General features: G+C 47.5%; 1 protein-coding gene across 4 annotated transcripts; it reads right to left on the bottom strand.

The window, feature by feature from the left end:
• Positions 1-1,186: 1,186 nt before the first annotated feature.
• Positions 1,187-23,861, bottom strand: SLC41A3 (solute carrier family 41 member 3). 4 transcript variants are annotated; one of them, XM_072347258.1, is made up of 11 exons: positions 23,728-23,861; positions 21,890-22,208; positions 13,520-13,627; positions 13,052-13,123; positions 12,114-12,258; positions 10,217-10,363; positions 7,894-8,038; positions 7,138-7,217; positions 5,252-5,386; positions 4,241-4,389; positions 1,187-2,040 (listed from the first exon to the last, which is right to left on the bottom strand). In XM_072347258.1, the coding sequence occupies exons 2-11, from the start codon at positions 22,178-22,180 to the stop codon at positions 1,855-1,857; spliced, it is 1,458 nt and encodes a 485-aa protein (XP_072203359.1). In that variant the 5' UTR covers positions 22,181-22,208; positions 23,728-23,861; the 3' UTR covers positions 1,187-1,854. The 4 variants fall into 4 exon arrangements, with proteins under 4 accessions (XP_072203359.1, XP_072203362.1, XP_072203361.1 ...); XM_072347261.1 differs by having other exon boundaries at positions 22,174-22,208; XM_072347260.1 differs by lacking the exons at positions 21,890-22,208; positions 23,728-23,861 and adding an exon at positions 23,553-23,650.
• Between the last annotated feature and the right edge of the window lie 2,531 nt (positions 23,862-26,392).

The raw sequence follows: 26,392 nt of genomic DNA, 5'->3' as shown, positions 1-26,392 counted from the left end.
TTGCAGAACCAGCACCTCTGTCCAGAGCCCAGCATGGGTCCCCCCAGCCCAGCTGAGTAGCACAAGTATAGCACAGATGGCCCCCATTACATGTTCCCAACTGTGCCCTCTGTCAGCAGTTAAAACCACAGCAAAGAGAGCTCTGCCCAGGAATCGCCCAACAAGGGACAACCCTGTGGCAGGGCTTTGGGGCAGCCGTGTGTTGGGTAATGGGGACTGATGCTGGAGGAGTGTGACCTATCACTGCACAGCTCCAGCTGAGGGCACCTGGAGGATGGATGGAGCACGGGCAAAGCTGTGCTCTTAAAGGAGAGTGCCTGAAACCCTGCAGAGGGCTTGGGGGGGGAGCTGCAGCCTAGCCTTGCCCTATTCACACCTGCAGCAAAAGCATCAAGACCAGGAGAGGACCTCTCCAAAGCAGAAGGAACAGGCAACAGAGTGGGGAAGAGAAAGACGGGGCAGGAGAAGTCATTTGCCAGGACTGCTCCAGCAGCACCAAGTTGAAGCTAACAAGGGTGCACAAAATAGAGTGCTAAGCTCAAGTTATTAAAATATGCATCTCTCAGTGCAGCTCCCTCAGAGTGAGGACTGGCAATCAGATGCTTTCCATACACAGAGGTCCCAGATTCACCGTGCAAAGGATGGATGGTGAGGGTGGAGAGCGAATAGGCTTTAATTCTAACCTGAAACATGGGCTGCCAAAATCCATCGTTGGTTAGGAAACGCTGATTTTGGTCAAGTCCTATTAGAATTGTGTTGTCCAACACTGAAAGGAAGAGAAAGCAGCAAACAAGAAGTTCACAGACTCATATAATCATTGGATTTGGAAGGGACCTTTAAAGACCATCTGGTCCAATCCCTGCAACAAATACAGACACACACACAGCTCTATCAGGTGGCTCAGAGTCCCTCAATTCTGGCCTTGAGTATCTCCAAAGATGGGGCACCCACCATTTTGTCATTGCCTCACTGCCCTTATTGCAAAAAACTTTTTCCTATATCCCATCTAAATGCCCCCTCATTTAGTCTGAAACCATTTACCCTTGTCCTATCAGACCCCACTAAAGAGTCTGTCCTATTTTTTTCTTACAGCTCTCTTTTAGATACTGAAAGTTCCACCTGCCAAGTCTGAACTAGAAAGAGGCAGAGCCACAGCAAGGTAAAACCAGCCCTACATGCACCACATGGCAATTTTTAACCACTTTATTTGTGTGTGTGCGCGTTTCTATAAACATCTTAACTAATGGACATTTCATAAACCGTAAAAACAAACCCAAGGCTCCTGCTCCCAAAACACAATCAATCCAGCTGGTTGGACAGCAGCAATAGTGCCGTACAGGTAGGAGTTATCTCTATGCATCCTCCCACCAGGAGCCAACAGGGCTCAGAGCCCCCATGTCTGAGCGATGGAGAGGGGAAAACAAGAGCTGGGTGCTCTCCTCCTCCAGGGAGAGAAAAGGGGTGCATGAATTTGTACGGTGAATGAAATTTGGACGGAGATGTGACATCAACTCACAGGTTTGGACGCAGACAATTCAGCAGGCTTTAGAATGGCCTTGCAGGCTGTTTTGGTGCTGGGGACTGAAGCCAATCAAAATGCTCATTGCCATATGGCACCAAATTCTCCTTAATGCTGCACTGGCTGGGTGCAGGTGTGAGCAGCAGGTGCTGCTTAAAACCAGCTTGCTCACATGCAATGGTACAAAGTCTAGGGGTGCTGACTCCTCCAGACAGGTGAGCCCAGCTTAAGGCACGATGGGGAGGAGAGGCAGGGCGGTGGGGTCCAACCCAGCCTCCACTGTCCCAGAGAAATGTGCCGTGTCGAATCAGTGACATGGAGCAGCACGCAGTCCTTCAGTTGCCCAGGTTCATGTCTGCACCGTGGATGAGCCAAACCAGACGGAAACAGACTGCGAGGAATCCAGTGCCCAGGAGATCCCCCAGGGCAGTGAGGTAGGGGATGGAGAAATTATCAGGATCCAACGCCTTCCTCCACATCAGGCGCACAATGAGGTCGGCCACGTAGAGCAGGATTCCCACCTGGAGAGGCAACATAGGCGCTACTGTGAGTAACAAGAAAGCAATGCACAGCCTCCATCAGCTCACAAGCAAAATGTTGTGGCTATGGTCAAAATGACATGACCACAGCCAGTGTGCCAGAGCTAATGAGCATCTCTAAGAGGTCTCCAGCTCACCAGAGGATCAGTGTTTCTCTACAGGATGAAGTTGCATCTTTATAGTTGGCTTTGCATTCCTGCAAACCTTACTGGCTCATGCCCTTAAGCATTGCATTGCCCAGTATCACCCATGGTGCCACAGCCCCCTGGCAGCTCTCCTGGTGCAAGGACCACAAATCAACTTCTCACCAGCATTGCATGGGCCAAAAGCATCTCTCAAATGCACAGTTCCCACCTCCCATACCATGAATGTTCCTATTCACTCCAGCAGAAACAGGACTTCCATGAATATGCATGCAAACTGCAAACTCAAAGCGTAAGTTTGTGGCCAGACTTTTTTCTCCTCATCTTTCTTGTTTGTTTTTTTTTTCTCCATTAGAAATTCAGATCTCAGCTGCTTTGTTTTGCCTGATCTCAGCAGACAACAGGAGTTAGAGGCAGTTTTTACATCCAAGTTACCCCAAGCAGCACTGACACATTCAAAAGAGAAAAACAATTCTTTGTTTTTCATCTCAACAACTTCAAAATCTTCGCTGTGATTTCATTTAATTCCTATTTAGCTCCTGATTCTGATAAACAGACGGAGGATAAAAAAAATACTTCTCTTAAAGATTAAAGACCATCTAGTTAACTGAAATAAGAGGGCAGAGGGAGTTTGCACTCCACTTTTCTGGTCCCTCCATAGGAGATCACAACTGAATAGGAACCAAAAACAGAGGTGGCAGTTCTAAGCGAGGGGTGGGAGGAGAGACAGAGGGAGCAAGTTAAATAAGCAGAATCACAGAAACTAAAGCTGGATAGAAACTAAAGGGTCCTCCTTCCACTTGAAAGCCACGATGTCATGTTTCGTTCCTAGTGACCACAGAGAAAACATTAATCTGTCCCTTCCTACAGAAACCCAGCAGTTTAAACAAAGGCTGTTACCAGACTTTTCCCAAGCCTCTCTTCTTTAGACCAGCTAACCTCACCCCATTCAATTCTGAGGTCCTATTTTATCAGCCTCTGATCTTTCCCTCCAGCTGACCCAAACTTCCCCTTCTCATTCTTTCTGGTTGCATTTATGAATTGTAATGGAGGGAAAGAAAGAACCAGGCTGAGCACACTTTGGGCTCCCTGGGAGTCTTCCTGGGTCAGTGGCGTTGCTGGGATCCTGCTCTTTACTCTGGCATTTATTCAGCGTATTTTCACACTTGGCTTTGGTTGAGGAGTTACCTCAGTGCATAAAGAAAAGAATAAATATTTTCCTTTGCAACTACAGCTGTGGTGCCGGGCTTAGGGTTGTGCAAAGGTCAAGAAAAACTGATTGTTTACACATGCAAGGAATTTACCCGTGGACACACGACTGTTTGTAAGGCAAAGCAAGAAGCCAGTTACCTTGCCCTGCAACCTAATGAATCACTGATTTAAAAGGGCAAGCAAAGCCAGAGCCTCTGTGACTCTGTGACATGCACATGCATTTCTGAATGAGATGGCAAAGTTTACAGAGCACTGAAAACACTGAAAGGGAACGGGCAGAACAAATTGGATAACTGTCCATTTCTGACCCAGAACCTTCACTTTCAGAGATGAGCTTCCCAGGGCTGTGCTTTCCCTTCACTACGGACACATCTGGCCCTATCCAGAGGGATCCCCATATCCTTACTGTTATTTGCAGAAGTGGTTTCAAAATGAGTGAGGAAACCTGCTGGCTGGGTCTCGTAGCCTCCCACTTACTCCTTACTGGGATGACTGGGAATAACTGGGGCTTAGAAACTCCAGGAGTTAATATGGTTAAAAAGGTACAACCTACAGCAAGAAGTATCTGCTTGCTATGTTTCCCTGCTTAATGCAGCTCAGCTTACGATGGTCATTTGTTCCTCATCTCTGATCTCTCCTAAAGGTAGTTGCACACCTATGGGAAACTGAGACCTTTGCAAACTGGGTGAAGTATTACTGGTGTACAGAAGATATACAATGCTGCGCCTAAAATGAATGGAAATGGGGTCATTGCTAGGAGTCTGTCTCTCAGCCTGTCCAGCTGTTTTGTTTTCATGGTATTTTTGGGATGAGAGTTTGGGGCTTACCTGCAGCAAAGCAGCAATCAGATAAAACATCACAAAGGTGAAGGACAGAGATGTGTGGCCTCCTTGAAGCAGGTGGATGGCGTAGAGGAACACGAGGTGCCCTGGGACAACCAGGAGGAACAGGACTCGGGCTGACTTGGAATTCACCTCTGCAGAGGACAGACAGAGACAGTGATCACATTGGTTGCAGATGGTGGGGAGAGGACAGAACACGGCTGCATGGTATAGTGGTGGTAGGCAGAGTTGGGACTGTCTCCTCCCACCAGACGCATTGCTAACGCCTTTGCAGCTATTTGGAGCATCTGCAGTATCAACCCAGCAGTTCTGTCTGTCACTGAAAACTGTGCCAAAGACTTGCTCCATGCTGATCCTCTCACTCTACATCTTCCACACACTCTCCTCCAAGAGCTCCCTGCCTCCCACTGATTCTGCTCTGTCTTGCTTCAGCCCACTTCCCCAGTTTTTGAGTCTGCTCCAGCAGTAGCTCCCAACCTAGCAGGGAAAATCAAGGGGAATCTGAAATCCAGAAGGACAACAGACTGAGATCCAGTTTTGCTGATGTTTAGTTTTATCCATTGTTGATTTTCAGCAAAGTTATGCTCTATTCGCTCCCCTTTCCACACTTGATGGCTCTAGACTGGCCATAGATAGAACAACCTCCCATCAGATAACATTTGGGATTCCTTTTCAATTACTTTCTCTAAATGCTCCCTGAAGAGCAGTTTCTTACATGTTAGAGAGCAAGAATGAGTTGACATCTTAATGGTTGGACTTGATGATCTTAAGAGGTTTTTTCCAACCTTAATGACTCCATGTTTAAGTACACACAAAAGCTTTTTTTCAAAGCTTCTACTACACACGTGTTGCTCTCCAATCTGAGGATCTTCCCTGCAAGGGAGAAAGGGAGTTCTGCCTTTGAAACCCACCTAGTCCTTCTCCAACCAGGCTGGATAAAGGAGCTATCTGTGATGACGGGCCTTGAGACATGGACACCTAGGTTTCAAGGTCTACCTGATGAGAAGAATGTGGTGCATGGATTGGGCCAATTCTGCCTCATCTTGTATGGCAAAACTCCAGGCATGCTCCAGAAATGTAGGAATGTGGAAATACGGCTGGCCTGGATGGCGACCAGATTCCCTCCAACACCTACGAGGACAAAACAAATTAAACCTGTAAACCAACTTTACTTCAGCAGAAAATCCAGCCTCAAAATTAGCCCAAGATGTGCCATTCACTTACAAACCCTCTGGGAACAGCAGTGAGAAAGGGAAAATCTGATCCCACTTGTCATGGTGATGCTGTGCTATTCACCTGGCAGGAACAGCTTTTAAAAATCAAGAAGGCTCCAACTTCTGAATGCTTTATTGGAAACTTTTTCCCTGGCTTCCCAGCACCAGCAGCAGATGCAACGTGGCTTCTGAAGATGATGCAATTGCACCTGGTTTGATGCAGTCTGTGAGCAACACCTGGGGAAAGCAGTGCAGGCAACAGCAGCTGCCACTCATGGTCACCTCTTGGATTTACGCAGCCAGAGATCCATTGTTGTTTAAAAGACAATAAACATCATGGAGAATGATTATGTGCCTGTTTAAAGGCATCTTGACACACTTGTCAAATGAAATCATACGAGAATGAATCAGAGCCCAAATATGTTAGGTAATTAAAAGGCAATTAATTCCTTCCAGATTGATTAATTCCAGCAAACGTGAAAATGCTGCTATATTTTTCCAGCAGAAAATAGAGGGTTGATGATCTGTGGAGCAAACATCCACCACCCTGAGCGTGTGCAGGGTAGAAATGACACAGAAAATTAACAGTGAGCCAGATCCTACAGGATTACCTCACATTTTCCCTGCCTTGCAGAAGGAAATACCCCATTGCTAAAAGTGAGATTGAACTGAGCGGAATTGAAGAGAAGGATGTTTCTGAAACACACTTTGCAGGATTCCCCTACACAGGCAAAAGCACAGAACTACCTGTGCAATAACACAGAGTGCTACGCAACTGAGAGCAGCTCTGCCAAACAGTCCACCCACCCCCACACAATAGTGTCTGGGTCAGCCATTGTTCAGCAGAACTGCTGTTGACGTACTTTCTTAATCAAGCTCTTTGGCTAACCATGCTGGAAAGAGATTGTCAGCAAGGCGTCTGTCTTCACGCAGATCCAGAAGGTGACAGCTGGGTGACACCCTCTGACATTGCAAGAGGACACCGTGCTTTGGCAGTGGCACGAGGCCAAGTCTTCCCTAGGAACATGGGTTTTCCCTGGAACGGGTCTATAAGAAATACCCTAAGAGCAGAAAAACAACCCAATGGATCCTCCGTGATGCCAGGATCCCTGGTAGTTTATAGGTATGCATTCACGTGTGTATAATTGTGAGGCTTAATACAAATACACACACCAAATATATATATTTTATATATATATATAAATATAAATCTACGCATATCATCTTGTATACATACATACACACATATCTATAATCTTAATATACTAATCTTTATCAACAATCTGTTAAGGCGATGATTGCACAGCTCAAATTGCTGAGTGGAGAGAGACATGGTAAATGGATTTATTGTGACACCCGTAGCAGATATGATATTATGAAAGTGAAGGTGTCAGCACTGCTATCACAGGTACCCATCAGCTGCTGTTAACCTTTTCAACAGCTCTATCATTTTTCAGACCTGCCTGCTATTTTGCACCAGAGATGCTTCAAAATACAAATAAGTAGGGATGTAATGGGGACTAGTAGCTTCACTTCCACTGGTGATGGGAGAGGGATTTGAACACAGATCTCTGTTTAGGGGCAACAGTAGATAGCGTAACCCTTGAGAAGATGGGGGAGGAATAAATAAAAACATGTGTATGTTTTATGATTATATATCCAACCTACCATTAATCACAGGTGTGAAAACTGCCATGCCTTCAAAGTTTGGGTCAGTTACAGTTTTGTCCAAGATGAGTCCACCAATGCTGTTGAAAAAGGAGAGGCAAAGAAGGTGGATCAGTCTCACTTTCCCAGGGCAATTGCTATGCTGTGAAAACAGCACGCTGAGATGAGTTGCTGCTTCCTCCCCATTGCCGGTGCCGGAACGTTCCCTATAGCAGATATTTACTCCTTTTACATCTGTTTTTACTGATAGATAGCCTTGCATTTTTTGTTCATGGCATAAGGAGATCAGGAACCTCTCCTTGAGCAAAACTGATACTAGCCAGGGAAGCTTTATCATGCTTGCCAAACTTCTGCTTCTCGACTGATCTTTGCAGGGTTTTAAAACCCTCTCAGATCTCAGCTGAGTCTGAATGATTTAGCATGGGAGGAATGAACCAGAGTCTTCGTTTACAGCTGGATAAAGATGAGGCTGAAGTTTGACTGTTTGTGATGGTCATCATCAACCTTTTAGGTATCCTGGCTGGAACCACACAGTAGGTGAACGCACGGGTGCAATTTAAACTGATGACTCCCAGTCATCCAGGAGCTCCATATCTTCATTCTAACAGCCTGCTGGAGGGCCACCAATGGCTGAGAAACACAGGATAAATAACCTTCTGCTGTTCCCTTCAGTTTCTATGACTTTCTACATGAGCATGGGACCTCGCTGCAGCATGCCCACTTGTGTGGGTTTGGGGAAGCAGTTTGTTGCCTTACCTGCTAATGCTCATTGCAACGATGACCGGCTGCCATCCAGACTTCAGAACTTCAGCAAGGGAAGGACTTTGCTTGGCAATTGCAACCCAGAGCGGGATCATGATAATGAAGATGGCACAGATCAGAGGTGAAAGGTATTTGATATCTGGCAAGGAAAAAATACCTTGAATCAAACACCCCTGGCTTCACAGGTTGCCAAATTTACTCATATTGAGTAAAGTCTGGAAGAAAGGCAGCAGGGCTCTGGCTCAAACTGAGAAGCGTTAACAGAAAAATCACATGAACCAAGATGCTCCCCACATGACCACTTCACTACACCGCAGAAATCCATAATTAACCTCTGAAACTACTGCTAGAGGATGTTATTTGAAAATCAGCAGGATTCAAAGCAAGCTACGTTTGAAGATGAACAAGTCTCCAACTTCATCTCTAACTAAGCAAGACAAAAAGTTACAAGCTTTCTGGCTTCAGGGTACAATTCAAACAGCAGGGCGAGGAGAGATCTCTCCTGTGTGCAAGCTGTACCACATTTAAGACAGACAGCTCATGCCTTCACCTAAAACAAGAACTAATAGATACCTTTGGTGATAAGCTAGCACTCTCAGCAAGCAGCTGGCCTGCTTTATGGGGACAAATGCTCTCTTGAACATTTAAGCCAATTAAGATCCAGGGTTTATTTCATTCCAGCTTACATATGTTTTCATTAAGAGCTTTTTCCGTTCAGTAGGGCCATAACCTTGGAGTGACCTTTTGCAGCAAATGAATTAAAAAATAAATGTGTGTGCAGCACTAAAAGAAAATAAACATGACTCAGAACCATGAGAAACACCTTCAAGCAATGGGGATGATGCCAAACCTTTTGATACAAAAAATGTTTCTTCAACAAAGCTCTCCATCTGGTCTCTGTGCCGGGGCCAATGCCAGCGGGCTGTAACACAGACTTTGCAGGTAATCTGGGAGACTGCAGGCTCTAAGCAAGCATTTTTCAAAATGACACTGCCAGGGCCTCGGGCTACCTGAGTAGCATTGATTTGATGATATCTTCCCCAAATCAAGGGCTCTTACATAAAGAGATGAGCTCTTTAAACGTGGCCTCAGTCAGTGCTGAAATGCAACCACTTCTAGCTGCAGTCTTGCCAGTACACTGACCCACCTGGAGTCATTTAGCATGGATGGGTTGTAGGACATTAAGCTGCTGTGCTGGGTCTCCTACCCCACTCTTGCTGTTTGGAGCCATTAATTACTACACACTGAGGAAGGAAATGGATTTATTCAACTGCCAACAATGCTGCCTCCCTTCCTGCTTTCAACAGCCAGGTGTCTGTGTGCATCGTATTACTCATATCAAGAGGCTGAAGTTATTTAAACTACTCTGAAGACATCACAGATGCTTCTCTGGTCATAGCTGCAGAGGTCATCGTGTTATTCTGCCATGTGCTCCCTGAGAGATGTTATCAGAGGCACAGCTATGGAAAGACAAACTCAACTCACGGGGTGGGTGTGATGGCATCATGGAAAAACCCTAATAAAAAAACCCATACCTCTGAAGCTGAAGGAGAACTGGATGGAAGCGATCCATGGGCCTCTCCCTGCAATGTGTGCTCCCTCACTCAGTGGCACATGGAAGGAGTTATGCAAACTGGGAACAGCTGCTGGTGCTGCTTCTGCTCAGAGGCTGAGGCAACAGTTTGGATTTCAAATGGTATCAAGCTTGCTGGATCTTTTTTATTTTCCCGTTCCTCTTCTAGGTTATGCTCATGGTAAATAGCTGAGTGCTTTACAAGCATATATCATCAAGCTGCAACATGTTTTGAGCTTTTCAGCTTCAACAGGTGCCCAAGCCTCTGCCAACTATCAGCACGACCAGCCTCACAGCCACAACTCCCACAGAGCCCTGGGAGCATGACATGATCTCCCCAGCTCCAACAAGACATTACCTCGTTCACCCATGACTCTCCACATAAGAAGACAGGAAAATATTCTTACAAATACCAAGACCCTGCTGCAGCTTTGTGAGGAAGGCTTTGCTACGAGCCACACAGAAAGCAGTTACACCAGACTTGTGATGGATGCAGGCAAAGTTGGTGTCACGAATCAACCTCCTGCTCTAAAGCAATACAATCAGTGTTGGTCACATCTTTGAGAATTCCCAGTGGTGTTTCTTCATCTCTGCCTTCCTGTTTGTTACTGAAAGAGTGCCTTGAAAAAAAAAATGTTAGCGGTCATTTTCCCACCTCTGTGGCATGAGAACCTCCACGCTGAAATGGCCAGAAATGCCAGAAATGGGTAAGGACCCGCCAATAATTCAACAAGGGCTCATTACCTATGTACTTGAAGAGCGTACTGCTGATTCCTGCCAGCAGGGAAAGGGTTATCAGGTCTCCAAGACTTGCCGCTATGGGTGTGGCGATGTTGTCTGGGTTGATCCCAACTTTCCTGGCTCCGATGATCACTCCAATCATCACCAGACCTAGAGAAGACATAGAGCAGGCATCAGAGGGAGCAACCTGCTGTCTTTCATCCTGGAACTGCTATTCTGGCACCCAGAGGGATGTGGGGTCTGGAAAAAGCAAGCAGCAGATTGCCCATAGTTGTACCGTGCAGCTACAGCCAAGATGTCCCCAGGGATCCATCTGAAGGGTATCAGTCTGCCCTTATGAAGTTCACCAAAGGCCTACAGGCACACAGGCAAATTCCAGGGATCAAAGGAGATACTACTATAGTAACAGGCAGCCCAAGTGCAGCAGCTCCCCTCCTGAGCAGCCTAATCTCTGCTGCCTTGAAGCAGGACCAGGCACGAAGCACACACAGATAAGCACACAGCAGGCACGCAACAGCCTCCTGGTGCCATCTCCTGCTCAGGATTCTGTGGCACAAATATATTTTCCATATTAGACCATCATTTCAGAGAGTTTCAACCACACTGCCAAAAAGATGCAAGCTTTTCTATGGTAAGGAAAAGCCTTTCAGCCCAGCCAAGCCCTCACACAGCCCAGACTCTCTGGTGCACAGAATGGCTTATGTTGGAGGAGACCTTAAAGATCATTTAGTTCCAACCCCCTGTTGTGGGCTGGTTGCCACCCCGAGATCAGGCTGCTCAGGGCCTCATCCAACCTGGCTCTGAACACTTCCATCCCTGCCCAGCCACACGCCTACCTGCTTCCCATCACGCATACTCACACACCTGTGACCAGGTCCAGAGAGGAGATTAATGCTGGCTGTTTTTTAAACAACTGCCTCATCCAGTGTTCCTCGTTAAAAGCATCTATAATCACCCTTTGACTTCCTCTCCAGGACATGCACTTGTTCTAATTTGTCCCTTTCCCTTGGAAAATGCATGGTACCCAACCCGCCAGTTCCCTCCATTCAGAGTGTCATGCTGCCCTCCCATGGCAGACCCACAAAATGATCTTCAGCTGATCACAGCTGATCTTCAACGATCAGAGCAGCTCCTCCCCATTCAGCACATGCCGTGGGCAGGGTCAGACAGGGTTCAGGAGCTTAGGGACAGCCACAACCCTCTGCTGTCCGTCCTGGGCATGATCTGGAGCTGCCTGCTAGCAAACTGACTCAATATTCAGCTTTGTGCACCACATCAGTACACCCCCCCAGGAAAGGTACAGTGCAGATGGTTAATGTGTCACCAAAGCCAAACTGAGATGGCACGTGTACAGCCACCCACAGAATCATCAAGGTTGGAAAAGACCTCTAAAAGCATCCAGTCCACCAATCCTGCCCACTGAACCACATCCCTCAGTGCCACATGCACATGATTCCTGAACACCTCCAGGACAGTGACTCCATCACTCCCCAGGCAGCCTGTTCCAATATCTCACCATACTTTCTGAGGAGCTTTTCTTAATATCCAACATGAACCTCCCCTGGTGCAGCTTGAGGCCATTCCCTCTTGTTCCATGGTTGTTAACCAGAAGAAGAGCCCAACCCAAACCTTGCCACAACATATTTATGTACACATAGCATGTTTTTGTGAGTATCAGCTAACACTGATTGCTGCTGTGGATGCAAAGAGCCCAGCAAACAGATCCCAGGAGATGAGAAACAAGGACAAGATGAGGAAGTAAAAGCAGTGGGCATAGGACTAACCCTCCACACACCTCTCATCCCCATGCTAGGCCAAAGGGATTGCAGCTGAGCCAGCGGGACAGATGGGACAGGTTTTTCTTGTACCATGCTGGATCTGAGGAACCAAAATGACTCACCCAGAGAAAGCGCAGCGATGAAGGCCGTGGTCATACTGCTGGCACACAGCACCGCTGCCTGGCTCAGCTCCACAGAGCCCTTGGAGATGGCACCCAGAATGACAGCATTAACAGCAGCCAGGAGTCCCACTACTGTGGCCTGGACCTGGAAGTTGAAATACAGCTGATGAGCAATCAGCTGTATCTGCTGCCCAGCTCTGTGCAACCGCAGTGTTCCTGCACAGTGAGGAGGGCACATAAAGACTGGCAGAAATGCTGATTTCTTGTGTATTTAAGCAGCGTCCCTGTGAGACTCTGCTACATTCAGAAAGAATCCTGATGAAGTTTGGTGAGAAACGGTGCAGGACTGTAAAGGACAGATAACACTTTAGCAAAGGACACTGAGTCCATCAGCAGAGGAATAGCTCTGGTCAACACAGAAATGGGCTCCCCGTCAACACAGCGCTCCCAGCAAGCTGAAAGCTGTGGAAGGAGATAAGGGAAAGCACACAGACACATGCTGCAAACACTCTGGCCTTCCACGTGCAACCTTCTGAGTTGGTTGCTGCACTGCAACAAGCAGAAAGAGCCTGTTTCTCCCATCTCTCCCCTCCTACCCAAGGCTGATTCCCAAACGCTGCCTGGAAATGACAGGCTTTATCTAGGAGCTGCTGTGAAATGGGCTGTGCTGCAGCTCCTCCTGCAAAAAGAGGTTTTTCACTGTTTCAGTTTGTTCACAAAGGCAATGAATGTCCAGATCTGTTTTGCCTCTGAACCATAAGCTCCAGGGATATACAGAGTTTTATTGGAGGCCAAGTCCCAAGCATTGCTGGGCTCTGTTGTGAATATCTGCCCCAAATCAACAGTTCTGGACCCAGAACTGATGGGAACAGATCCTGTCAGACCACGGCACAACAATCAGAGAAGGCTTTCTTCCTCTCCCAGCTGAAGTGACTCACCTGGATAAGTGCTAAATTGCAGGTGGCCATTTTCCACTGCTTCTGAGCATCATCCATCTGTCCAGTGTTAGCCTAGAAGTCAAGAGAGACACTCTGAAGACCCATCCCTGGGGTACAGGCGGCTGCTGAAGGTGGCTTCATCCTGTCCAGGTCACTAGCTGCAGAAAAGTAACCCAACCCCATAGCTGACAATGGTGGATCTCTGGCTCTGTCCCATTTATGTTCCACAAGGATCCAGATATCAGCAACCGGCCACACAGGGATTAATTCACCTTCAAAGCAGACAGAAATTTGATGTTCCATTTACAAAATGAGGGCAAATGTATTATTTTAATACTCGCACACCACTGATTTCTACTTTGCGAACACAGGCTTGTCTCATACACGGTGGGTTATATAAAAGCAGCACCTCTTGATGACTGCTCTCCCTCCCCAGCCACCACCACCCACCACCTTGTGAGCACTCACGGCAGTAGAGAGCCTGGATGCCAGTGTCATTTCAAGATTACCCTTCAGGCCAACCAAGGCAGGAACGAGGATAAAAACCTCTGTAATCGTCCGAAACACTTCCCAGTGCTAGAAAGGAAGAAAAGGATAGAAACAACCTCAGTTATGCAGACAACTTCAGTGCTGTTTCGAAGGGGAGTGGGTTCCCATCTCACTGCATGCTCTATAGGTGCCTGCTCTGCACATCTGGGCAGATGTTGCATTTTGGGTGTGAAAGAAGCAATTTTTTAGCTTGCAGTGTTCTTTCTGATCTCATGTATGGCAAAGATCTCTCCTGACAGGGTAGGAAACTTCTGAGGGGAAGCAGCACATTTTGGAAAGCCTAACATTTAAAATGTGCCTTTATAATACTTGCCAGGGACAACATGAAAAATAATTAAGGTTCACAAGCCAAATGAAATACAGCATGCCCTCCATCCTTTGTACTGACACGAGATACACTAGTAACGCCTGTTGCTATCCAGATTCACGAGAACAAACACAGAGATCTGGAAATGATCTAACAGCAAGAAGCTGCGTCTGCCTTTCCTTACCATATCTCTCACTAAGCAACTAAGGCCACTAATGGGAGTGAAAGTCTTTTTTGCATCTCTTCTCCACATGCAGTTCCTAAATCTTCCTGTTACACACACGCTCTCAGCATAGCTGGAAAAAGGATTTTGAATTAAGGTATCCCATGAGCCCAAACTGCTGGATTATCATTGCTCCTCTGAAGCTGAGCTATACAAAACTCCTGAATCAGCTGCAACACCAGAGATGATCGGAAACCTTAAGGAAAAGTCTTTTGACTAACATACATCTTCTCTAGCATATCTACCGTGCAGTGCCTTTCAACATAGTTCAGATGTGATTCTACGATTTCTCTTTCAGGTACTCACCTAATCCCTCCCCTCCAGCCCCTATGTCATCCCGTGGCTTAGCTACGCATCACACAAAAGATCGCATCCTTTCATCCATTCTGGATTTGTCACTGGCTGGTTTCATACAAAGATACTGAATTCCGATGCCAGAGGACAAATAATGCTAACAAAAGATCTCAGCTCACCTTTTTCACATCCATTCCCACCCCTGGAGGTGGACAGACCCAACAGATATCAACACATTCCCCCATCAGGCTGATGGGAAATGTACACAGGGTGTTTTGCTTGGACTGTGCCAGGGGAAGCTGTGGGAAGCAATGGTGTGGCTGTCTGCTGGGAACACTTAACAACACCCTTCAAGTCAACGGGAATGAAAGAAGGGCTGAGCCAGACCCAAATGTGTGGTGCAAGACTGCCCTTAGGGGTGCAGATAGGAGGCTGAACATTGTTATCAATACACATTGTTATCGATCCTAGCAGTGGTAACCTGGAAAGTAGCATTTCAAAATGTTAAAAGTAAATAACAGACAACAGAATAGAGACCTTACTTGACACTCCACTATTTGGTTTGAATTTGTTAATTTGCTACTTAAATACCTGAGAAAGAGAGTGGACATCTCTTAAAGACACAAATCCCTCTGTCCCCTATCCCTTTAGTTAGGAATAAAGAAAGATCTAAACATATCTTTGACACCCTTGAAAGAAAGGAGAGCAAACAGCTCACAGCCACAATGCAAAAAAAGCCCAAACACTTAGAAAACACAAATATGCTGACATCTGATGTATGCTTTGCACATCAAAAGATATGTAGGTAAGAAAGACACAAACTCAACTCTTCGCATTTCATGTGTGGGTCACTATGGGGCAATACAACTTCACTGTATTAACATAAGCTACAGTCTTTGTGTTAATGATGAATTTTCCTGATCTCAAGTCATCGCACCAGAAGGCTTAGCACCTGAGGTATGATTTTTTTATGACGCTGCCTTACATATAATTACATTGAAAGGCCTTGAACAACCAATAAAAGAAGTATATAACTGTACTAATTAAAAGAAAAAAAAAAAAAGACTGGTTTAATTGCTTCCATTTTCGTCTCATTAGTGACTCATTAAGAGCCTGAGGACAGATTCATAATGATTTATACCACAGTAGCGAGGACTGCATTGTGTTAGAGACTGCAGGTCTCCATGCCATCACTCTGCAGGGCTGACAGGTAGAGCAGTGACGTGGCACAGCCTAGCTCTACTGTCTGTCCCTGCACTGCCCTCAGTCCCAATTTTGCTCTGTTACCTCTCCTGGGGCACCCATCCTCCCACAGCAGCAACAGCGAAAGCTCATACGTTTGCCATAACCCTGAACAAGCCAACAGGAAGAGCAAAAGATCCTGGGTTCTAAAAGGCAAGCAAAGGCGTTTATCAACAGAGAATAGGGATGTCTTATGTCTGTGACTTCAGTTTGGACTGTGTCCCATGGCAGTGGAAGGGGAGAATGAAATGGAAACTTTCTTCTGAATTGTCTGGTTTGAAATGCAGTTGTCCAACTTCAACCTGACTCTTCACCTGATAAAACAGCAAATGGCCATTGCTTTGAGCATCCTTTTGTTACAGTGTGAGACCCAGATTCAAGCCTTGGTGTCTCTTGATTTGACAGGTCAGAAACTGCTTAATTCCTGTAACATTTGATGGACACAGATAAGTGCTCTCACTGCTTGTACTGCATCAGCCTACAAACGATGGAGCTAGTTGGACTCCCAGCACAGATCCACTGCATCTCTGAGTAAGAAAAGAAGGGCAGCACCATCAAACTCACACGTATGCCCAAGATACCATGCTTGAGCTTGCCCACAGATCTCCCTATAGACATGGTGATTTCTTTGCACAAAGTGCAAAGCGTCCCTCCATCAGATCATCCCTTGAAACATGGGCAGATCACAAACTCCTGCACTCACTGCCATCTGCAGAGCGCAGCTGTGACTCTTAGAGCACTAGCTCCCTCCTCTGGGAGCTGAATCCATCGACTGATGGCTTCTATTTCATCATAATTGGAAACATCTTCACCAAAAAAAAAAATATGCTTCTTATTATTGTGCCTCCTGCATGACCCCATTTCTAAGAGTCTAGCAAGCAAATACACAAAGCAGATTGCTCTCTGGTATTTTAAAAAAACATGTGTAATGTAGGGATACAAGGCTTATGTTTTCCATCAGTTCAGATACAGTCATGTTTTTTAACAGAGCACACTCCTCAGCAAGCACGTTGGATTGCTCTTAACAAAGACCTATTCACCTGCCAAGGGTATGGAGCAGGTACGTACTGTGTCTTTATCCTTCCCTGAGATACCTGGCCAAAGATAACTGCTAACAATTAATATCTCGGGAAGTTGGAGAACTTCTGTAATGCTGCAAGACAGGTCTGTGCCTAAGCACTGCACAACAAGGTGGAGACGACAAACACAGCATAGCAACAGCTGTGCCACTCCAGTTAACCCTTCTTTGATATTACTCATATTCCCCTTTATTCAATGTCTTCGTTTCTTCCAGTGCAAGAAAAAAACAGCAAGGTATTGTCTTTCCAAACACCCCCGTGTCCATATTTAGCTCCTGCTGTGGTACTAATGCCAGAGAATCCAATGTACTCCAACGAACTCGGACTGCAGAATATATCCTTGGGAAGTTCTGCCAGCCTTTTGATTTGTAAATCCACTGGCATTAGATGCCCCAAAGTAGATCAGATTTTGCATTTCTATTTGTGCCACTGGTACAAAGAGAAGGTGGATGAGATAGATTCTGCTGGTGGGCAGAGTGATGTAAATTCAGCACAACTCCTTGGAAGTCAGTGCAAGTTGCCCCAAATTTACACCAACCTTAGAACGTGGCCAAGAAGCACTCCGTTTGCAGGCAATGCTTATCTCTTTATGCTGGCATGCCTGTCATCCCAGTATCTAAATACCTCCTAGACCAAAGATTACATTAGGTTGTTTGCAAAGAACTGGAAGCATAAACTTGCCCATAAATGAGGTAGTTAATAACAACCTTGACCTAGATCTCCGTATCAGCTGCTTTTGCAGCAAAGAACTAACATCACCCAACAGGGGCAACGGCTGCAGGCTGATCAGGCATACCTGAAGGGTTTATCTGGGCACACCAGCTGAATGCTACTGTCCCCACTTCCTAAGTTGCCCATGGACTGACCTAGTAGGAGACAGACAGCATCCCTCTTCTAGCACAGGACAAGCCTACAGCTGCCAGGCTGACTGGCTGCCAGGACTACACGCATTAAAAACAAACCAGCACAAATACTCGAGGTGAAGTAGCCCACCCCTCTCTATTGAAGCTGCCTAACCACATGTACCTACTTGGACAACGTCCATCAAGAGCCCAGCTGCTACCATGCCCAAGCCAGCCAGAAGGAAGGGCACGAAAATCTGGGAGGCAATGGAGAACGACGTCTCTGGGAGAAATCCACTGGCTGACCTGGTTAGCTTGCAGGTGAAACCTCTCAGTTTCTGGCCATGAAAGCACAGCTCCAGTTCTAACTGGGTGACCACCATGGTCAGCCACTGCTACCCCATGCTCAGCAGGGCAAACAGGGGAGATCAGGACATCACATGGATCTTCCTGGTCACTCGCTCTGGAGTCAAAAGTAATGTTTTTCCTCAAGCTCCAACAATGATGATGAGCTGTTTTATCTTCTCCTCCTCCTAGGAGCACGTCCCGAGGGTTGCAGCAAAGGTATCCTCCAAAATTGGTTCAGCTGGGTTGAGCTCAGGTGGCAGCAAACTCGATGGCCACTATTTCTCCCAGTTATATCCAGGGGGTTATTATAAAAGATAAAAGAAGATCGTAGAGATGTCTGTGGACCAACAGAAATGATCCCACACCCCATTCAGCTCCCACCACCTCGGTAAAAAACCAGTAAGACCTGCTCAGGCTACAGCACTGAAAGAGTGACAGGTCATGCAAGAATCCTTCAGCGTGCTCCAACGCACCAGTGTCCTTTCTCCTCAGGTTACATTTCTTGTCAGCCCGCGGCTCGCCTTTGATACGACAGTTTAATATATAAACCCACTGCAAACCGTCCCCGCTTCCCCTCACTCCCACCACAAGCGACGCTGAACTTTTCTCTGTCCCAACGCTGAAGAGGTGGGGAGTTAACAACCAGATCCGTTTTGCTCTCCCCCAAGGTGAAGGAAGGTCAAAGAAAGCACGAGTCCACGTTTCTCCTGGGCTGACAAGATCACGCAGGTCCCATCCACAGGCGAGTGGCACAGCTGAATAGACTGGAGAGGGGATCTGCCCTTCCAGACCCCATTCCCCCTCGTCCTCTCTGTGTCTCAGCAGGATGGAACGACCGTGCTGTGCCAGCTGTACCTCTGAATGACTGGCTTTCAGGGGAGGAAAAAAAAATAAAATCCAGAGAACCAGCCAATAAGCTTCAAAAGCGAACACCCTTATCTGCTGTCATCACTTCAACTTTCTGCTAGTTTGCAAAGGCCAAGATAAGAGTCATAGCTAGAGCTTATTTAAGGTAGCTCTGTAATCTCACTGCTCCACGGGCAAGGCAGAGAAAGGGCGCGCATTTCCGGGGCATGCTGTGAGCAGGTCTCCCTTCCCATCCTACAGCACAACGCTTCGCTTCTGCATGATCCCAGGAAGATATTGTCATCGAGGGAGGGTCTCACCCCAGAGTCTCTGTGGTTGTACAGCTGACACAAGCCCAAGCACCAGAGCTGCACCACAGCCACATATGGCCAAGGAATTTGTATCCTGCTCGGTGACAACTGAAGTGAATGCTGCAACTCAAAAGTCAAGCATGAGGGGAAGAAGTCAGGGTGTGCTATTGGTGCTCCTTTCTAGCAATTAATGCAGGCAAGCTAACTGGATCACAGGGTCAAAAAGCACAATTTAGAACACAAAGGTATAGATCAGTTTAGCAGAATGGCAACTGAGCTTTTTCACTATTCAACTGTAGGTTCAAACCCAGCTATGCCCTACCAAAAGCAAACAAGTGAAAGCATACATTTGTGATCAAGTTTCTCAGCCCAGTTCAAATTCAATGGTTAAACTGCACTGCCCTACTGACACATTTTGTGTTAATTATCCCCTTTCCTGATGCTCTGTAAAGAGATCAGTGACTCACGGACTCTGCCCCATGCCTGGGTCCCCAGAGCTAAGTGCATTAGCAAAGCATACTTCTGCCTTGTAGATAAACGGTGAACTAAGGATATCCTCAGCCACTGGGATGGCATGTCTCTTTTGGTCTGATATGACAAACTAACGCACCAAGCCTATGGGTTGGGATGGCACAGCACACCTCTACAAGCACAGCAGGGTGGGAAAGAGAAGCCACAAATGGAAACTCTGTCCTTTACAGGTAGGATTTTGGGACAGCCCCAAAAGCTTTCCTCATGCCTCGCTAGCTTGGTGACTGACTGTGTGCACCTCTTCCACCTAACAATAGCCTGGTGAGCTGAAAGCTAACACAGGCAGTATACTTCAGCTAATGTAAGTGGAAAAGAAACCCTCCACAATAGCTGGAAGAGGGAGGTTAATAAAAATCCGGTAGCAACGACACATGACCTGATCCCTTTATGCCAGCCAGGAACTTGGGAGCAAAGGCATGAAGGCTCAGTTCTGGTTAGAAAGTGGAGACTTCGAGGAAACGAAGAATAAAGAACAAGCTCTGGGCAGCAGCCACTGGTTTCCAAAGGTCTGATAACACGCACAACTTATGTTACCATATCTGCCAGCTGTACTGGCTGACAGGCAGAAACGTTAATGCAAAGGAAATATCAATGAGACCGAATGACTCAAACGACATTAAAAACCACAGCCTGTTCCAAAAGCTTCAATATGGCAGGGTTTATGAGCTTATCACACTTCGGCTCTCTGTTTCTAAGTAAGCGCCATAAAAAGCCTTCGACCGATGAATCAGTGTACAGAAAGGTAATTGGTTCAGGTGACCTGTGCCTGTATGCTAGATCATTTTATTATGCATTTAAGGAATCACTGCTAAAGTCCCACGCCATTATTACCAGGAAGGAGATGTATCACATTTTCCTGGCAAGGAGATGCACTGTATTTGCTCACAAAGAGACGCACGATGCCTGAGAAGTGCGTTGCAAAGCAGCCGGAACGAGATTACAACCAGGTGGGGGAAAAGTGCTGCTTGTGGCTGTACCACGCTTCATAGCAAACCCTGGGCATGTGCTCCACTGCCCTGCTCTGCACACAAATACCCCACTGGCCCCTAACCCTGAGGAACCAGCCAATAGGTAGCACTGCTTCAGACCATCTGAAACAGAAGCAGTCTCATTTGTTGGGGACCTCATCCAGTCCCACATCTCCATGTGCTGTTGCAGTGCAAAAAAAGGCAAAGAAAAGGCTCTGATTCCCTGATAAGATACATCCAAATCCACACCTATCTATGGAAAGTCACTGCACTAACTGCCAAAGGCCTACTTTTCTAATGTGATGTTGCATGATTTGATTTCCCAGGCTCAAAGAACTAACATGAACCTTCCTTGTGAGCTCTTATTTGCATAAAACAGAAACCATGTTTTTGTGGTTTCAGAGGAATAAGTTTGTTTCACATTCTGTTTAAATTAGTGGTGCAGTCCTTCCTAAGAAAACACAACAAAAACTCTCTAAAGGAAGAAAACTCTTCCTACGTCATAATTCCATCGGCAGTTTCTCGCTGCAATCTCATGACGGGAGGTAAAACGTATTTAATGTCAGAAATCCATAGGAATGAGCAAATCCAACCACTCTGAAAAGTAAAAACGAAAGTCACAGACCTGTGCAAGTCAAGCAGCTGCTCGAGGCTTAAAATTCTCAGAACAGCCCTAGAATGATAGTCATGGAATCACTACGGTTGGAAAAGACCACTAAGATCATCTAGTCCAAACATTAACCCATCACCACCATGCCTACTTTGTGTAAGGAGACCAAAGGTCTGCCACTTGTTCTGGATTTGCCCTGGTGTTCTCTGAAGGCGAAGTCTGCTGGGTATTGAGTGCATGTTAAGGTCAATTGAGGGCACTGTGTCACCATCCTTAAGCCTCTAGCAATTCTTCTAGCTCAGGGAGGTCAGCCCTAGGCTAATAGCGAAAGAACACTGCTCCAGATTTGTGAAAGCTGCCGCTACAAGCACAGTAGTTTCAGTATCACTGCACTTGGTAGCTCAGGGCAGCCTGACCCAGCAGCTCGCTGGTTAGATAACACGTGTTAGCAAAACACACGCGGCACTCAGAGTCACCTACTGCATAAGGGCAATTTATAATCTAGGTATTAACTGCAGTTGTAAACTGTCTATAATCGGGTGTTCATTGCCGCTATAAAGCTCTGCATTGCTTTGCCACAAGAGGCAAGGTCTGCTCCCAGCTGTCACACAGTCTTCACTTTCTATCCTCAGAGCAAATCCCCTACCTACCCCACGCCAGGTGCATCAGATCAGCTCCCATCCCTTACCTGAACATAATCCAACACCATGCCTGCCAGGACCATGCCAAGCCCGGCCAGGAGGTAGGGCAGCAGCACCTGCAGGCAGATTGCACTGGCTGACTCTTCCCGGGATTTTGCCATGGACACTTTCTCCTCAGCCAACAGCTTCTGCTGGGCAGGCAGAGAGACATCCTCTGCTTCCTGGCTGCCAAGCCGGCTCTCTCTGTGTTTACCCTTGCCCTTTGCTTTGTGCCTGGATCGCTCTCCATTCCTGGTTCTGCCCTCTTTTTTCCTCTGCCGAGCTTCCTCACCTTTCATGGTGCCTTTCTTGAATCAAGGAATTTTTCTGAAAAATAAAGTCAGAACCCATGAGATGATGAAAGAAGGTACGGGATGAATCAGGCACTGGAAACCCCCTGGTATTTTAGTCAGTGCACTAACCTCAAGGCAAATCACCACCTACTCCCAACACCCTAGATGCTCTACAGACCCAGATGCTGGCACTATTTTTACCCTCAAACCAATCCTAGAACTGGATGGTTGAAAGAGACCTCAAAGATCATCTCATCCAACCCCCTGCCACGAGTCGGTTGCCACCCATGGGATTAGACTGCCCAGGGCCCCATCCATCCTGGCCTTGAACACCTCCAGGGATGGCACTTCCACAGCATCTCTAGGCAACATCTTCCAGTGCTTCACCATCCTCTGAATGAAAACTTTCCCCCTAACATCTAACGTAAACCTCCTTCCCCTTGTTTTGACGCTATATCATTCCTCTCCTTCTATAACCGCATCTCTCTTCCCAGACCTGTGCTCATACCAGAGTGCTCACTGGGCATCCTGCCTCTCATACTGGGAATACCAGGAAGGCTGTGAAGGGAGCTGCAGGTACCCTGTGCTATGGGTCCACCAGTTCTCGTGCTGGGGGTGATAAGGACCAAAGGGCTCAACAGAACCCAACTCTTTTTAGCATCTGATTTCTGGCTATGATCTTGGAGAAGGTCACATCCTGATCTTCCTGCAGTGCAGAAAAGGGTATAATCTGCACCCAGTGTAACAGTTAGCTGCCAATCGCTCCTCAATAGCACGTTAGGATCACAAAATTGTTTGAGTTGGAAAGGACCTATAAAAGCTAATCCAACTCCTCTGCAATGAACAGGGACATCAAGAGCTCCATCAGGTGATCAGAGCCCACCCAGTCTGACCTTGAGTGTCTGCAGAGATGGAGCACCCACCACCTCTCCGAGCAGCCTGTGCCAGTGCCTCGCTGCCCATATACTGTAAAAAACTTCCTCTCACATCCAATCTAAATCCCCCTCCTTTTAGTTTGAACAAAGTTTCCCTCATCCTATCAGGTTAATTCTTCTATGTCCTGTCCAATCTGAACCCTTTTATTCCCTCTTGCAACATTTTTTTTTGACACCCATGCATGTACTACGAGACTCACCTACCTAAACACAACCTGCCCTGACTCCACAGCACCTTCTAAGAAAATATAAGCATGTTATCAGTTATCAGTCCCCCCTACTTCTGCCCTTATATCACGTCTTGCTGCAAGTCAGCTACCCTTGCCTGCCCCGCTGAAGGCACAGACACTGCCCCAAATCTTTCCCCATCACCCACTCAGTCTAAGGGCTGCTTGCTGCTCTCTGCCCCTCCCATCCTGCAGGACGCGCCCCAGATGCTCAACCTCAGCTCTTCCCCATTGCAATCCATTGCAATCCATCCTCTTCCTGCTCAACATCTGGGGAGGCCCCAGACACAGCTGGGTGGGGGAGGAGAAGGGGGGAGGATGGACAGCCTTAATCCCCATCTCCAGGACGAAACCCGCCCCGCATCCTCCCCCTCAACCTCTCGGCGCTTACCGGCTCGGAGCCCTCCCCGGGCTCAGCCCGCGGGCGCAGAGGGACCGCCCGCCACAGCCGGGGCGCGGCTCGGAGCCCGCCCTGCTCGGCGGCCGCGGGTTCGAGCCCGGCCCCCGACGGCTCGGCTGCATGGGCGGTGCGGAGCGGTGAGTGGCAGCCGCCGGGCCGGCCCCAGAACCGGGCACGCACCGGGGGCGCGGCGTGCGGGCGGGCAGCGGCTGCAACCGCTCCGTCATCGGCATTGTCACGGCCCTTCCCGTTCCCAGCAGGCGCAGGGTTGCGACTTTGTCTGATGAACTCCCAGGCACGCTCGAGAAATGGGCCCTGCAGGGAAATGCCCGGGGATCCGGGAGGGGTCCTGCTGCCCCCTGGCCCCATGGCTCATGGCAGCAGAATAGGTGAAACCAAGTTGAGAACAAACAATATTTGTTTGCCTTCTTTTTTTTTTTTCCACCCTTGTTCTGGCATTTAAAGAGCTCTTACTAAAAGCCCCCTGTGCAAAAGCCTTCCTCCAGTGCAATCAACAGCAAAATGCCCGCTGAATTGGTTTCACCCCTTCCCATACCAAATCAATGTCAGCACTGTGATTGCAGCATCCATCACACTCAAGCACATAAATCCCATTAAGCGCTGAAGGAACCGTACTCATGCATGTCTCGTGAATCACGCGGCTCGTATTTCCAAAACAATTGAGGATATTAAATCATACCTCAGGATCACAGCAACACTATATCCCGCTGAAGTCCATTGGATGCCAAACTGCGCTAAAGAGCTCCGAATGACAAAGCGGTGCCCCCAGGCCCGCAGGCTGTGGCTCAGTCAGGGTGCACCAATGGGGACTGAATGCTTTTGTAAGTGACAGTAACGAAACCCCACAGCTGCTGCGTGCATCACCTGGCGAACAGCACTGCTGTAGCCACGAGGCTTAAATTTCAGCTCACTTGGTGTAATTTTATGTCTTCCTTTTGCAGCCTTGAGAGTGGTCAGAAGACGGCACTTTCCAATGGGAAATAAGAGAGGAAGGGACTTGGATTAAAACCCCATGACCTTGCCAAGCCATTTTTAGAACTGTAAGATGTATTCTGCTATCATTTTACCACCGAGCTTCAAGAAAAATATCTACAGAGCAAGCAAAATGCCTCCTGGGAAGTGACTGACATGGGCATGCTGGGGATGGATGCCATGAGGGATCTCCCATACTTGTTCCCAACACCATATCAGCCCCTGTCCTAGGCACAGGAGGAGACACAACCACATCCTGCCCCCAGTTCCTGGTGTACCACCTGGGTATGGATCTGAGAACATCGTGCTTTCCCCGAAGCCCAGCAGCACTGTTTAGATACGTCCCTGCCTTTGACGCAAGGGAACGGCTGCTGGACCTTGATTGCAAACAGAGCCCCCGTGACCTGGGAGCCCTTGAGCTCCCAGATAGGACGGCTCAGCTGCTTGCTGCTGTTTGGGAAGTGCTCAGCAGCACAAGCTGAGCAACTCCGCGTTTAAACAATTTCCTTCCCCACTGAGCTATGTTTATGTGTGCTACTATGTTCTCCCATAGAGGTGTAGGAAGCACCAGCAATGCCAAAGCATGTGGGGACTCACTGCACTCATTCCTGTTTCTCTCCACAGTGCTTACAAAGACTTTCAGTAAAAGAAAAACATCTTTCCTTCCACTCCACCATATAACCTCATTCCTGGACTTTATTTTTGACAGCAAACCCTTCAGCCAAGCAGAGGGGAACTTTACAGCTCTTTCCATTACTATGTCTAGAGATTGCAGTTAGCCCCAGTGTTGTACCTGGTGACTGTGAGGCTGTTCAAGTTCCCCTGCCACCACTGGGCTGCACTAAGGCTGCTGGTGGCTGCTCCACGTCTCCCTGGGCTGCAGACCCATCATGACCATGCTCACGGATACCCGACAGCTGCAGTGCAAGGATGCAGGAAGAAATATTCCAACTCTTAACTTTTCCCTTTTGTAAAGCTGTGAGCTAGCAGGACTTGAAGTATCATTTAGATGGGCAGTGCTCAACCCACCCCACTGAACACATCCCTCAGTGCCACATCTCCACAGTTCTTGAACACCTCCAGGGACGGTGACTCCACCACTCCCTGTGCAGCCTGTGCCCGTGCCTAACCACTTTTTGCTGAGAAGAAATTGTTCCTATTATCCAACCTGAGCATCCCCTGGTGCAACTTGAGGCCATCACCTCCCATCTTCTCAACTGTTATCTGGGAGCAGAGCCTGACCCCACCTCACCACAGCCTCCTTTCAGGCAGTTGTGGAGGGCGATAAGGTCTCCCCTGAGCCTCCTCTTCTCCAGACCAAACTATCCGAGTTCCCTCAGCCACTACCTATAAGACTTGTGCTCCAGACTCCTCACAGCCCTATTACCCTTCTTTGAACAAGACATTTATATTGTACGAGGCCCTTTTACTCCCGATTTGCCATTAGATGGCAGCAAGTGAACACGGAATGAGAACTCACCGCTCCGCTCGTGCTGAGATTTCACTCTTCACTTGTAGGTCAATGGCCCAGGTCAGGAAGGGCCAAAAAACCTCCACAGTCCAACAGCTTCTCAACTTCTTTGAGAGCAATTTGTGGGTTCTCATTTCTAATCTTATGGACGAGTGTCTGTCTCATCACTGGCACTGATTTCCACCCAAAACA

This window comes from Excalfactoria chinensis, chromosome 12 (assembly GCF_039878825.1).
Source record: "Excalfactoria chinensis isolate bCotChi1 chromosome 12, bCotChi1.hap2, whole genome shotgun sequence".
NCBI classification, from domain to species: Eukaryota; Metazoa; Chordata; class Aves; order Galliformes; family Phasianidae; genus Excalfactoria; species Excalfactoria chinensis.
This window is presented reverse-complemented; position numbering and strand designations above follow the sequence as displayed.